This window comes from Budorcas taxicolor, chromosome 10 (assembly GCF_023091745.1).
Source record: "Budorcas taxicolor isolate Tak-1 chromosome 10, Takin1.1, whole genome shotgun sequence".
NCBI classification, from domain to species: Eukaryota; Metazoa; Chordata; class Mammalia; order Artiodactyla; family Bovidae; genus Budorcas; species Budorcas taxicolor.
The window spans coordinates 5076468-5089668 of record NC_068919.1 but is presented as its reverse complement, the minus strand read 5'-3'; the positions used below and the strand labels follow the sequence as shown (position 1 = coordinate 5089668).

General features: G+C 44.7%; 1 protein-coding gene across 1 annotated transcript in view; it reads right to left on the bottom strand.

The window, feature by feature from the left end:
• The window catches only part of LVRN (laeverin), a 70621-nt gene that overhangs the window by 39947 nt on the left and 17473 nt on the right, over positions 1-13201 (bottom strand). Inside the window, exons 2-4 of the mRNA XM_052647007.1 lie at positions 8355-8497; positions 6804-6943; positions 2561-2687 (exon numbers count right to left, since the gene is read on the bottom strand). Of these exons, the coding sequence (XP_052502967.1) occupies positions 2561-2687; positions 6804-6943; positions 8355-8497 (410 nt within the window). The remainder of the gene's footprint in view (positions 1-2560; positions 2688-6803; positions 6944-8354; positions 8498-13201) is intronic.

Below are 13201 nucleotides of genomic sequence, written 5' to 3'. Positions count from 1 at the left end.
GGATTTTCCAGGCAAGAGTACTGGAGTGGGGTGCCATTGCCCATACTTACTCCTAAAAGCATCATGATGTCACTTTTTCTTTTAAAGCTTATAACAACCTAAACAGCCAACTCCACCAGCGGCTATAAAAGTTTTTTTGTTCTGTTTTTAAATGACTCAACCAAAAGTCAAAGTAATTAGGAGACACTAGTTCATCTTTCTCTGAAAGATCCAGTAACAGAGAAACTCTATTGTAATCATCTATCCATCAAAAGGCAGTTTTGACTAACCACCACCTACACGTGCTCATAGAGAAACACTGCCTCAGATGCTATGAAAGATACAGAAAAAAAAAAAAAGTGCCAACATAACCTTGACTTCCAACATAACCTTGACTTCCAGGAGCTGGTAATCTAGACAGAACTTACATGGAATTACGGAACTCATTGGACATATTTTTCCCCCCACTAAAAAAAAAAAAAAATGTTTACTGTTTCCTAGTTTGAGAGAGGGCCTTCCCTTGTGGCTCAGTGGTAAAGAATCTATCTGCTGATGCAGGAAACGTGGGTTTGATCCCTAGGTTGGAAAGATCCCTTGGAGAAAGAAATGGCAACCCACTGCAGCATTCTTGCCTAGAGAATCCCATGGACAGAGGAGCCTGGGGTTGCAAAAGCGTCAGGCATGACTTAGCAACTAAACAAAAACTCTGAGAAAAGCAGCATCACAGGCTCAGAAGGTACTTAAAAAAGGACAGTCCAGACCCTGACCCTCAACTTGCCCTTGACCTAATCCAGAGATGATTAGGATCTAGCAGCTCAAGAACTTGAATACAGGGATGCACAGGATGCTGTGGAAGCTTGGGAGAGAGAGAGTCAGGGAAGACTTCCTGGAGGAGGAGGCACTGCGTTGAGAAATATAAGAATCAACAAGTTGGGTAAAAGGAATGGCAGGATGTGCAAACTGAATATGCAAGAGCCTGACCAAGAGGAGAAGAAGATGAAAGTGTAGAAGAGGACAGAGATGCTGCTAGAGAAGCCTTTCTACTCCGAGAAACTGTCAGAAGCCCTTAGAGGTTGGCAAGAGATGCACTGTTAAAGATACGGTGTGAACTTTGGACTTTATCCCCAGGGCATTGGGAAGCCACAGAAGAATTTTAAACAGGGCAATAACACGATCAGATTTTGCTTTGGAAAGATCCCTCAGGCCTCAGTGTGGAAGATGAACTGGAGGAGACAAGAGGGACGGTGGTCAAACTAAGCAAGGTCAGTTGTGGTCGAGACTTTGGTGATATGAACTAGGGAGAATGAGAGGGATGGGGAAGAAGTGGGTGGAGGTGGAGATAATAAGGAGGCGACTAACTGGATGGAGGAGATGTTTTGACAGACGAGGATATCAAGAATAACTCTGGACTTCTCCTTATCTAAATAAAGATAAAGAGAAATTTTCTTGCCTAGACAAGGGTCATTTTGAGATCTTCCGGCCATAGAAGTACCAGAAACTTGGTCTCCATGCTCAGATTCCTGTTGCTGCCAACTTTCTTTGCTTCTTTCCTTCTTTTTCTAGTTTTTTTTTGGCCGTGCTGCGTCGCATGTGGGATCGAGGATCTTAGTTCCCTGGCCAGGGATCGAACCTGTGCCCCCTGCAGCAGAAACTCAGAGCCTTAACCACTGGCCTGCAGGGAAGTCCCTGCCTCCAACTCTCTAAGTGACAGGTATAACCTCTGGGATCCACAAGCAGGCCACAGCTGGCCCCCGTTCCTTCACTCCCCGTCCCTCCTCAGCCAGGCTTGAGCGGCAGAGGCCCTGGCTACGCAGCATTCGGGAGCCTGGAGCGCCCTAATTTTTACTCCCCACCTTCTTCCACTGTCTGCCAGTAAAGGCCAAGCATACTTTCCCCCAAGACTTCGACTAAATAACCTTTCAGAGGAACAAAACACACTGACATGATACCCTCAAGCGAGAGAGAAAAAACATGGAACAACTTTCTGAGCTGAGCAGCTCACATAATTTTAAGGGCATTCCATACAGATCTACGAGAAATAAAATGTTTACATATTCCTTCGAGGATCGTATTCTGTTCACACATGACTCCAATTTTATACAATAAAAATTCACTGATGGGACCCCCAAGTTCTAATCCAATGACTCACAGCTAAAGAACATATGTTGCAAAAAACAACAAAACCTTCCTAAAGGGAACTGGAGTAATTCGCGCAAGCGGTTAGAAGGATCCAGAACATTGCATTGCATGCTTGCAGTATGAGATGAAAGGACAGAAAGCCAGGGAGAAGGCAAGGTCTGGAGGAGGTAAGCCGCCAGTGAGCACCCAGGAGGAATCTGAAGCCGGGAGCCCTCTGAGCACCAGCTAGTCACGCGGCGCCATGCAGAGAAGGAGCAGACAGGCCTCTGCGTGTTTAGGAACGTGTAGGAGACAATGATGGGAAGCCAGCAGGGCTGACTCCAAAACAGCAAAAACAGCAAAATGCCAAAGGGTCCTTGGAGGCCCATCTAGTTATCTTTTGATCTCAACCTAGAGCACCCATAATAGGAAATCAAACCCATTGTAAGGGAAGATACCTTACCTGTTTTTGGAAGAGGGTAACTGATATTAAATAAATCCTCCAGAAAAGAGAAGATGGGACCTGTGATGTTCAAAGCAAAGTCTGCGTTTCCCTCTGCGATGGCATCTTTCCGGGCCCAGATGCGTATCTAGACAGAAACAATTAAGCAGTGATTAGGAAACGCAATGTGTACAGTGATGTTTGAAAGTGGCAGCCTGCTCACTCTGATTTCCTGATGCTCTGGAGCCAAAGGTTATCTTTTCAGAAGAAGTTGCATGACAAAATGTTTACATGTGTCCGTGCGAGGAGAAAAGCCCTGGAGGCTACTCATTCAGTTGGGAACAGTGACTCTTCAGAAAGTGTGTTGTTTCAATCTTTTGCAATAATGTGTAAAACTTCTATAATTCAAAAATAATCCTGGTTGCGGGGGGTGGGGGTGGGGGTCTTCCCTGGTGGCTCAATGGTAAAGGGTCAGCCTGCCAATGCAGGTTTGATCCCTGATTCAGGGAGAGCCCACAGGCTGTTGAGCAACTAAGCCCATGCGCCACAGCTACCAAGCCTCTGCTCTGGAGGCCGGGGGCCACATGAGAGGCCGTGCTCTGTAACGAGAAGCCACAGCGATGAGAAGCCCACACACCACAGCAAGAGAGCAGGCCCCGATAGCAGCAGCTAGAGCAAAGCCTGCATAGCAACAGAGACCCAGCACAGCCAAAAGTACATAGAAAATAAATTTAAAAAAAAAAAAATCCTGGGGAGTGGTATCTACCCCCACAGAAAACATGGATTCTATATTAGAGTAAAAGGGCCCTTTGGATGCTAGCTTCCCTTTTCAGGACATATTTCCAGTGATTCAAAACAGAGTTGTGCAGTTAGTAGGGGTTACACAGTATAGAACATATGAAACAAATGTGAATCATGCAAATTTAAAATGACTTGTTAATAAAAAACACGAACGCAAGTGTGCTCAGTCATGTCCAACTCTTTGCAACCTCATGAGCTATAGCCCACTAGGCTCCTCTGTCCATGGGATTTCCCAGGCAAGAAAACTGGAGTGGGTTGCCATTTCCCACTCCAGGGGATCTTCCTGACCCAGGGACAGAACCAGCATCTCCTGCACTGGCAGGTGGAGTCTTTACCACTGTGCCACATGGGAAGCTCCCAAAACATGAAGAGTCCCATCTTATTTTCAAAATTTGAAATCAGGTTAATTTCCTTAATTTTAAAAAGTTCATCAAAAGTCTCATGACTTCTACAGTTATTGAAGTAAGCAAATTATAGCCTCTGTATATGGCACTTCCATGTTAGTAGAAGATGGAAAGAAAGCTCTGCCATGCTTTGTTAGTTTAGTGTGACTGTATTGTTGTTTGGGTGCTTGAACTTGTTTGTGTTATTTGGGTGACTAACTCGATGCTGTTTTACCATCCATTGTCATTTTATTTTGAAATCATGGTACTCCTTCAACAACACCATCTGAGCACTTTTCAATGGCATTGCTGGTGTCAGTGCTTAAAAACACATCTGAAACACCTAACTCTAGAATGAAAGTTAGCGAGGAGGGAAATAAGATAATCGTCCTGATTGTGAATGCAGTTCATTTGAGAAAAAGCTCTCTACAAAACACAAGAGACAACGTGAAAAAAACCAAAAGCAGCACAATGCAGATTGCTGTCCCCCAACCAAACGCTCACTTGTCTTTGCTTTTATTTCTGCTGGGAAGTTTGTCTTGTGTTTTGTGACTTTTGAATGACATGAGGTCTTCCGAATGCTTCTGTTTCACAAAATGCAACCACCTGTTTTAGAAGCCTCCTGCCTGGATGCTCTCCTTTCTTCCAGCCTCCTCCCATCCCAAGGCCTCAGTCCTGCCCCTACACTCCCGGTCTCAAGCCCTCACCTCCAAGGCAAGGTCAGGAGGACATCGAAACCAGAGTCCACACTGCTGAGCGGAGGCAACAGTCACCATGTTCGGGATAATACGTGCATATTAACTGCAGCCTTTTGGGAGGGAAGGCAGTAATAAAGTGTGTATATAAATTTCCAGTTCACAAGGCTCCTCCCACAAATGACCACTCTAAGCCACAGTGGAGGCAAATGATGACTTCAAGCTGTGGGGGAGGGCCAGGGCAGTGAGGATCACAAATATGTGCGGAACACGTTGAAGAAAAAGTTCCTTCCAAATCACACCTAGCCCACCAGTGTGTCCCTGTGGTCCTGCTTAGACCCAGCAGACCTCACCCTCTAAAGGAAAAATATCTTTACACATGCACATGTGTGATAAATTCTACCCAAAATGTTATTTCTGAGAAACAGAATATTTCCTGCTGTATCAGGAAATGAAGATGTTACAGTCGTCAATGATTGCAGCCCTCCCGCACGAGCCGAGGAGCCCCGAGAAAACACAGCAAGGTAAAGAGCACGTGGCCACTAGCAGCCGTCAGACTGTAGCCATTCCCCATGGTGAGCAGCCCCAAGGAAGCTCAAGGTGTGAAAAACACAGGGTACCGGTCCCAGATAGCTGAGGGTTCCCATCCCTTCATGGCTGCCATAACTGTCGAGAGAAAAAATACAGCAACCTAAAAGCTGAGAGTTATGGCAGAAATTTTTAGGGCTTCAAGCCCGGGAGATAGCATCTCAAGCAGCCAGAGAGAACTGCTCTGAGGAGGCGAGGGGAGGAGTGAGTCCTGAGCTTCCCTGGGGCTCACCCTAGGGAGAGGCTGTCACCTAACGGCTCCTAGATGGCAGCTATTCTCTTCCCTCCTGAGTTCCCTCAGGGCTGACCAGCTCACACTGGAAGGCTGCAATTGCTGACGACTATGACATCCTTCTCTATTGATACAGCAGAAAATATTCCGTTTCTCATTTCCAACCTCAGTTATGCGTGTCTTATATGGATCCTCGTGCCACGCATGAACCACATTTTCAACTTTGCTAAATTTTTTCTCTTATTTAGGGAGTCCTTTTTGTAGAGTCTGGGTGCTATTCCAAGAGTACAGTCTGCTTCCCTGTAGAGTATATGGTGGATTCCTTAGCTTTCCAGAACTGAGTCATAGCCAAACACAACATTCCACTGATAAACTCATCCCAAATTTCAACTTTCTGGCTAAGACCAGTACTTTCTTAGGCATGTTCCATTTTCTCTTTGCTTCCATGGCAGCTTTCTTTTCAGGGTGACCTTTCATGAAGAAACAGATACAATCTGTTTGTAAGAATTATTCACCGTGCAGCAGCATTGAGAGGAACAAGCCAGCGGAGACGAGGACAGCCATCTCCATCGCTCGCGAGCTCCAAGTCACTCCTTCATACCAGGTACAAAGCATAGGCTTCCACACCGTGTCTGAGTGGATTTATCAACACACGTCATGAATGTCTGACTTGGCCCGAGTTCTATCTGGGAATATCAAGGATCTAGCAGTGATTACTCAGTAAGGGAAATCAGGCTGGAGCCAACAGCTGAGGGTGATAATGAGCTGTCCTTTGCATCTGGTGCGTTCATCCTTCGGAGGAGAAACTTTGAGCAATTCTCCCCCGGTGATAAGAGCTGGTTCATCTATAGCTTGCTTATCCGCACAAGCCAAAGGCACAAGCCTGGAAGTTCACGGGCCCAGGAGACAGCCTTAGCCTGATGAGGCCCATCTGATTAGAAAGAACTGGGCCTAAGGCACTGGCCCTACCTACCCCACATTCTACATAGGGAGTGAACCACTCCCAAAATACTGTTACAGTCACCTTGATGTTTTCCCAAAGGATTGTTACGTAACAAGTGTACAACTGGGTGAAAACTAGGTGTTCCAGGACAGAGCACCTATTTCCACAGCTCTGGGGAAGTGTTCATACCCAGCGGGCCCGGTCCTTCATAGGGACGGTGCTTAACCTGCCTGCATTTCAGCCGGAGCAGCGGCCTCAGCTGGCATCAGGAGCGTGTAGGCAAGGTACACAACACATAACCTGAGCTTCAAGAAGCTAGCATGGCCCCTTGCCCTCTTCTCTCTGCGCTCTGAAAGGCAGCGAGGGCCCCGGAAGAGGGGGCTCAGAGCCTGCCTCCAGGGGACGTGAGGCGCAACCTTTCCATAGAAACCCCGCTGCAGAGCCCCAGCAGGAAGGGCTGCGCTCCGCTCTGCAGCGTTTCGCCCAGAGCAGTGACAGGGCTCAGGGAAGAACCAGGAGAGGTCTGTGAGGGGTGCAGGCCCAGCCCCTGAGGCGAAGGAGGGCGTGAACAGTCCACAGCCAGCACCAACGTGCCCGCACCTGGGGAGTCTCCCTCACTCACCTCCTTGCCCCTCTCGATCCTGCTGATGTGTCCATAGTCACAAACGACAAAGGCAGCTAAGTAAGTGGGCATGGGGGGCGTGGTGTGAAAGGTGGTAACAGTCCACTTGCTTCCGTTCACATCTTCTTTCTCAGACTGACCTAAAGAAATTGATTTTAGTCCAAATCACTGTAAATAAGCAATAAGGAACACAATTATCTACCTTTGAAACAATTCGCCAAGTTCGACGACCTCGCAACTATGGTCTTCCCAACTACACCCCACGGTTCAGTGGCTTCGATTTCTCTGCCTTCGAGCTATCTATTAGGAAGGCCTAAGGACAGCGTCGGGCTTCGCTCCTAGCTCCGTCAGTAAAGAACCTGCCTGCAATGCAGGAGACCCGGGTTCAGTTCCTGGATCAGGAAGATCCCCTGGAGAAGGAAATGGCAATCCATTCCAGTATTCTTGCTTGGAGAATCCCATGGACAGAGCAGCCTGGTAGACTACTGTCCATGGGGTCGCAAGAGTCGCATACAACTTAGTGACTAAACCATCACCAAGCCAAGGACTGGAGTCCTGGTTCTGAATTAGCACCGTGAATAATATGGTCTGGGTGGAGGGCAAATCCACGAGCAGCTGTCAGTCAGGCCCGTGAGCTGCTTTCTCTTTCCATCCACTGCTGTTTCCTACTCCAGCCCGTCTCTCTCAGCACTTTCTAGAGTTTCCCAGACCCATGGCAGGTCAACAAGGCACAATTCTGCCATTCTCAGGTTTGGGGCAGGTCCTCAGTGGAGTCCCGCTGGAGTCTCTGAACCTGAAATCACAAACTCAAAGGCCTGTGCGGGCCAGGTGCTCAGTGTGAACGGGCTGATGTCCATAACAGGGCGGGGTGGGGACCACAGGGGGCAGCCTCTTCTCACCTGCAGCCAAACTGGCAGGTAGGAAGTGCAGGGCCAGTGCTGTTAGGTGGCCTGAGTTTCCCCAAAAAACCAAGAATTTTAACTTTTATGAGAAATATCAGAATTAAGTTGCATACTAACTCAACTAAAAGGAAAAAAAAAAGTGCTGTGAGCTAATAGCAAAAAAAAAACAACAACAAAAAAAAAACACCTTGAAACAAGAAAAAAACCTGAAACGAACAAAAAAACCCACATCTATGTACCAGATTTAGACTAAATCCACTAGCTTGCTATCGTTAATGATTACAAGACTGAAACCCAAATTAATGGGCAGACAGGATACCAATGTATGAAAACAGTACAATGTTCCCAGCTCCTAATACAAAAAGGATCAGGATTTACCATCGCCAAGATGTGGGTGCTGACACATATCCTAGGTGACCACCCTCTCTGGTTATAATATACCATAATTAAAATACATTCTCAATACACTGCCAAGAAAATCTACTGTTGTAAAATCTATTACAGAGTTAAACACACACACACACACACACACACACACACACACACATATATATATAAAACATGTAATACACAAATATATGTGCACATATAAAATATATAAGTATATATATAAAAATATAGATACAAGATGATAGAAAACATTACTTACTTAGCTTTGGCATGTTAGAAAGGGCCACATAACGTGGATGATGAATGATTGTAATATTAAAAGTTGCCTTCAGAGCTGGCTCATCAAAACAAGGAAAAACATTCCTGGCAAATGTTGGTTCCATCTGAGATGCTAACAGGGCCCTGAAACACATTTGGGGGACAAATCTACTTATTTTTATCTTAAACCAGTGGAAGCAAATGTGTATATATATATATATGTGTATGTACATATATATATACAGAGAGAGAGAGAGAGATGGATTATGGCTTAAAATTATCTGAAGAAAGGAGCTGGAATGTTTCCCCTCATCTTCCTTATTCCCCTTCCCATAATATACACAAATTCCAGTTCTCACTACCCCTGAGATTTCCTGTAAGACCTAAAATACAAAAGAACTCTTTAATTTTCAGCCACAAAATAACATTTCCTTCATTACATCATATGCCTTTAAACCCTTTCACAAACAAAATAGGAACAAATATGCAATGCCAGGCTTTTGAGAACCAAGGATTTTTTTAAACTAGGATTAATTCTTTGGGGATGGCCTATTGCTTTTATTCCCCACCAAAGTGCAAGTCAGAAGAAGAATGTCTATATTTTTATCTTTTTCTCACATGTTCCTTCTTTTTCCTGGTTGGAAATTTTAAAAGGTTTTATTTTGCATACCCTTGGTGCTAAACAATATAGACATATCCCAACTGAACAAAACAACTTTCATTTGCATATGGGTGGATTTATCAAATCCCTCGTCCTCTGCTGCCCTCTTCTTCTGCCTTCAATCTTTCCCAGCATTAGGGCTTTTTCCAATCAGTCGGCTCTTCGCATCAGGTGGCAAAACTACTGGAGTTTCAGCTTCAGCCTCAGTCTCTGTCAGAGGATACCATGGTTAGATAGTATCGCTGACTCAGTGGACATGAATCTGAGGTAACTCTGGGAGACGGTGAAGGAAGGGAAGCCTGGCGTGCTGCAGTCCATGGGGTCGCAAAGAATCAGACACGACTTAGCGACTAAACAAGAACAACAATCGGATCCTTACTGCTCCTTCCTGCATCTTCATGGAAAAATTCCAAAGTGACATTATCCCACAATGGACTGGTGATTTACAGGGAAAAGCTTAGGAACAAGAGTACCCTGAGGAAATATGGAGGTTGCCAGTTTCTCCCTCTGTAAACACTGCTGGAGACAAGACCATGGGTGCTTTCTCCTCCGAAGAAATCTGCAGTCTCATTAGCCCATTTTCCAAGACTCTGTGACCTGGGAGTTGCTTTTAGGTGACAATTACAGATGCTAAATTCCCTTTATTCTCCTAAGGTGCTGAGACTTAATGTCTCTCATGCTAATGTCACTCTAGCTTCAGGCCCACTTCTTTTTTTAAATGTGGACCATTTTTTAAGTCTTTAAGGAATTTGTTACTGTCAACTACAAATTGGCACTTCCCAAGAGCACCTCCTAGCGAGTGAACAAGAGGATTTGCCAAACGCCTCTGTGGAGACTGAACCCTGTGCAGCTGCAGCTGCTGACCTTCAGCAACTGCTGAGGCAGTTCAGGGCGGAGTGAGGCACTCTGTGCTCCAGGGAATCTGGTGGAACAAATCTTTCAGTTCAGTTCAGTTCAGTCACTCAGTCATGTCCGACTCTTTGCGACCCTGTGGGCTGCAGCATGCCAGGCCTCCTTGTCCATCATCAACTCCCAGAGCTTGCTCAAACTCATGTCTATCAAAATGGTGATGCCATTCAACCATCTCATCCTCTGTCATCCCCCTTCTCTTCCCACCTTCAATCTTTCCCAGCATCAGGATCTTTTCTAATGAGTCAGTTCTTCATATCAGGTGGCCAAGGTATTCGAGTTTCAGCTTCAGCATCAGTCCTTCCAATGAATATTCAGGACTGATTTCCTTTAGGATGAACTGGTTGGATCTCCTTGCAGTCCAAGGGACTCTCAAGAGTCTTCTCTAACACCACAGTTTAAAAGCATCAATTTTTCAGCACTCAGCTTTCTTTATAGTCCAACTCTCACATCTATACATGACTACTGGAAAAACCAGAGCTTTGACTAGACAGACCTTTGTTGGCAAAGTAATGTCTCTGCTTTTTAGTATGCTAACTTGGTCATAGCTTTAGTTATGGTAGTTTAGATCTTTAGTTAGATATTTTCAGGAACTGATTTCATGATCCAAATCCTTGCATCTCTTTGTATCTAGAAAATAACTAAAATCCCTTCATAGTGACATCAGCTCCTCACGACTAGCAGAAAGCCTTCTGTAAAGTAAGCGCTTGATTGTATTGAACTCTTCCTTCACCAAAATCTTATATACTGACCTTCCACCATTGCCTCTTTGGAGCAGTCTCTCAGAGCTCTCTGATGTGCTGTCTCCTGAGCTTTGCCCCCAATAAAACTTAACTTGCAACTCTCCAGTTGTGCATTTTTTAGTCGACATTATGAAACAGTTTTTGTGTTTTGGTTTTTAGGGCATTAGGCATGGGGGATCTTAGTTCCCCAACCAGAGATGGAACCCACACTCCCTGCCTTGGAGGACAAAGTTTCAACCAATGGACCCACTGGGGAAGTTCCAGACCAGTTTTTAGATAAATAAAAGGTGAATTCAACACAGATAGCTTGAAAGCACAGCCCACCCACCATCCGCCTCAGTAAATCCCTCCTCCACCGTGATAAGGGCCCTGTTCACATGAAACTTCACACAATTTTCAGAAGAGCACACAGAACAGGGGCACGTTCAAACGTTTCATATCAGCTGGTTTGATGGACTCTCAACGTCCCAGTGACAAAACTGTAATTTTCAACAGGCCTATTTTGCTTTATTTGCTTTTTCCAACTTCACTACACTCTTACTTTCATGGGCTGAAAGGATTTGAGGCTCTGACAAGCAGCTACTTCGGTTCCAAGACTCTCCTCTATGTAATGATAACCCTGAACTAGTTATGCACCCTTGCTGAGCCCCAGTTTCCCCTTCTAGAAAATAACTCCACTAGCTCTGTTTCATTATTAATTGAGGCTTTATATTATTAGTAACTGAATTTATCAAGAAATGATCTGTGAATTCTCCTCTATTCCTCTGTTCTCACAAACTGTTCTTGATATAGATGAACTACAGAAGAATTCAAGGAGGGATAAATTACAGATTAGGGGTGGAGAGTTGGAAATCACTAATTACAAATGTGTCTAAAAAGTTTCCATCATTTTCCCATACAGCAGAAATTAAACATAACATTGTAAATTTTTTTAAAAAAGGGGTTCCAGAGATCATAGGTGGCCATAAGCTGGATATAAACCAAGTTTGTCTCCCCAGTTAATTTTAAACTACCAGAAATTAGGGATTATATATTTTTCTTTTGTATGATTTTTTAAAACTTGGCAAAAATATGGGTTCACAGAAACTATTTTCTCAGCCTTGGAGTTACTATAAAGTAAAGGAAGCTTGATATTAATATATACAGAAGAATATGAAATATTTTGGTAGAGTTTGTCACATGCCACATTGGCATTTCTTTGCTTTGTAGTATTGGTTGGTATCTTTAAAGGGGATGGGATAAACTTTAAAGGGGATGGGAAATATTCGAGTAACGAACAATACAGTAAAAAGAAAAAATGAGCAGGGGATTCAGCAACCCGAGTCATGGCTCAGGACCTGCCGTGTAAACATAGTGGTGTAATGTTGGAAAAGCTGCTTAAACTCTCTGAACATCCATTTCTGTAAAATGCGGGGATGGGACTAGATGAGTCTGTAAGTCCACTTACAGCTCTAAAACTGATTCCAACAGAGATAAAGACTCCAACAGGAGAGAAAAAAGAGCCCATGAGGTGGCCAAGATTGAGCCATCTGGGGTGGTGACAAACAGTCCCCTCGGGAGTTTTCACAGATGACCTTCAGAAGATCTATGAGCCTTCTGAAATAGCAGGATGCTTTGCACAAATGGTGATCTGTCAGCATGAAACGTCAATGTAAGGTGAAAAACCACATTCAATTATGTAACACACGCTTATATATTTGGAAAGCCAACACATGCCTATAGTTTTTGTAATGGAAACTATAGAAAATGCAGCTTGGTAACATCTTTTCTGCTGCCATGACTTCCCAAAACATGCAAATCTCAAGGAGGTGGCAAGGTGGGGAGGAGGGAGAAAATCAGACTCTTCAAGGAGGTGGGAAACTTTCATGCTCACCCGAAGGAGCTGCAGGTTCAAAAAGACTAGGAGACACAAGTTTAGGGAGTCACTGCGTTAACAAATCCATAAGCGAGTCCTTCCAATTCCGTGATTAAGGTCTCCAGAGAAGTGAAATGAGAGAAAAACACTTGGGTTTTACTCAATTATTTCCCTCCCTGGTTTCATACAAACAAACAAAAAAGGGGAAAGCCCTACAACATAGAGCCACTCTGGCTAATTCTTAACTGCAAAGGTCAGAGCCAGCCAGCACCACACACAATCTGGTTATGCCGCGTCAGGACCCGAGGTTGATATTTATTTCCCTTCTCTCTCTGCTTCGGATTCAAGCAACCCTGTGAGGATATCCTGGTCTCAGAATATAGAACCTCCACCGCCCTCTCCTCCCTGCAAACCTTACTGAACCATGTTATTATGGTGCCTATGAAGTCTGGGTTTAGAGTGGTCAGCTGGGGAGAGAGTTAATTTTGGAGAATTTGTCTCCCAGTGGCTCAGTATTGCAAAGCCACTCTCTTGCCCTCTCGTATAGCCAGAGAATTGTGGACTCACCACGTTCTTGTGCTGGAAAAAGTCTTAGCAGGCAAGATACGCAATGCCCTTGGGGATTCATCTACTCTCATAGAAAACACACCCATTCAGTACAGTATTTCACTCCAAATTAT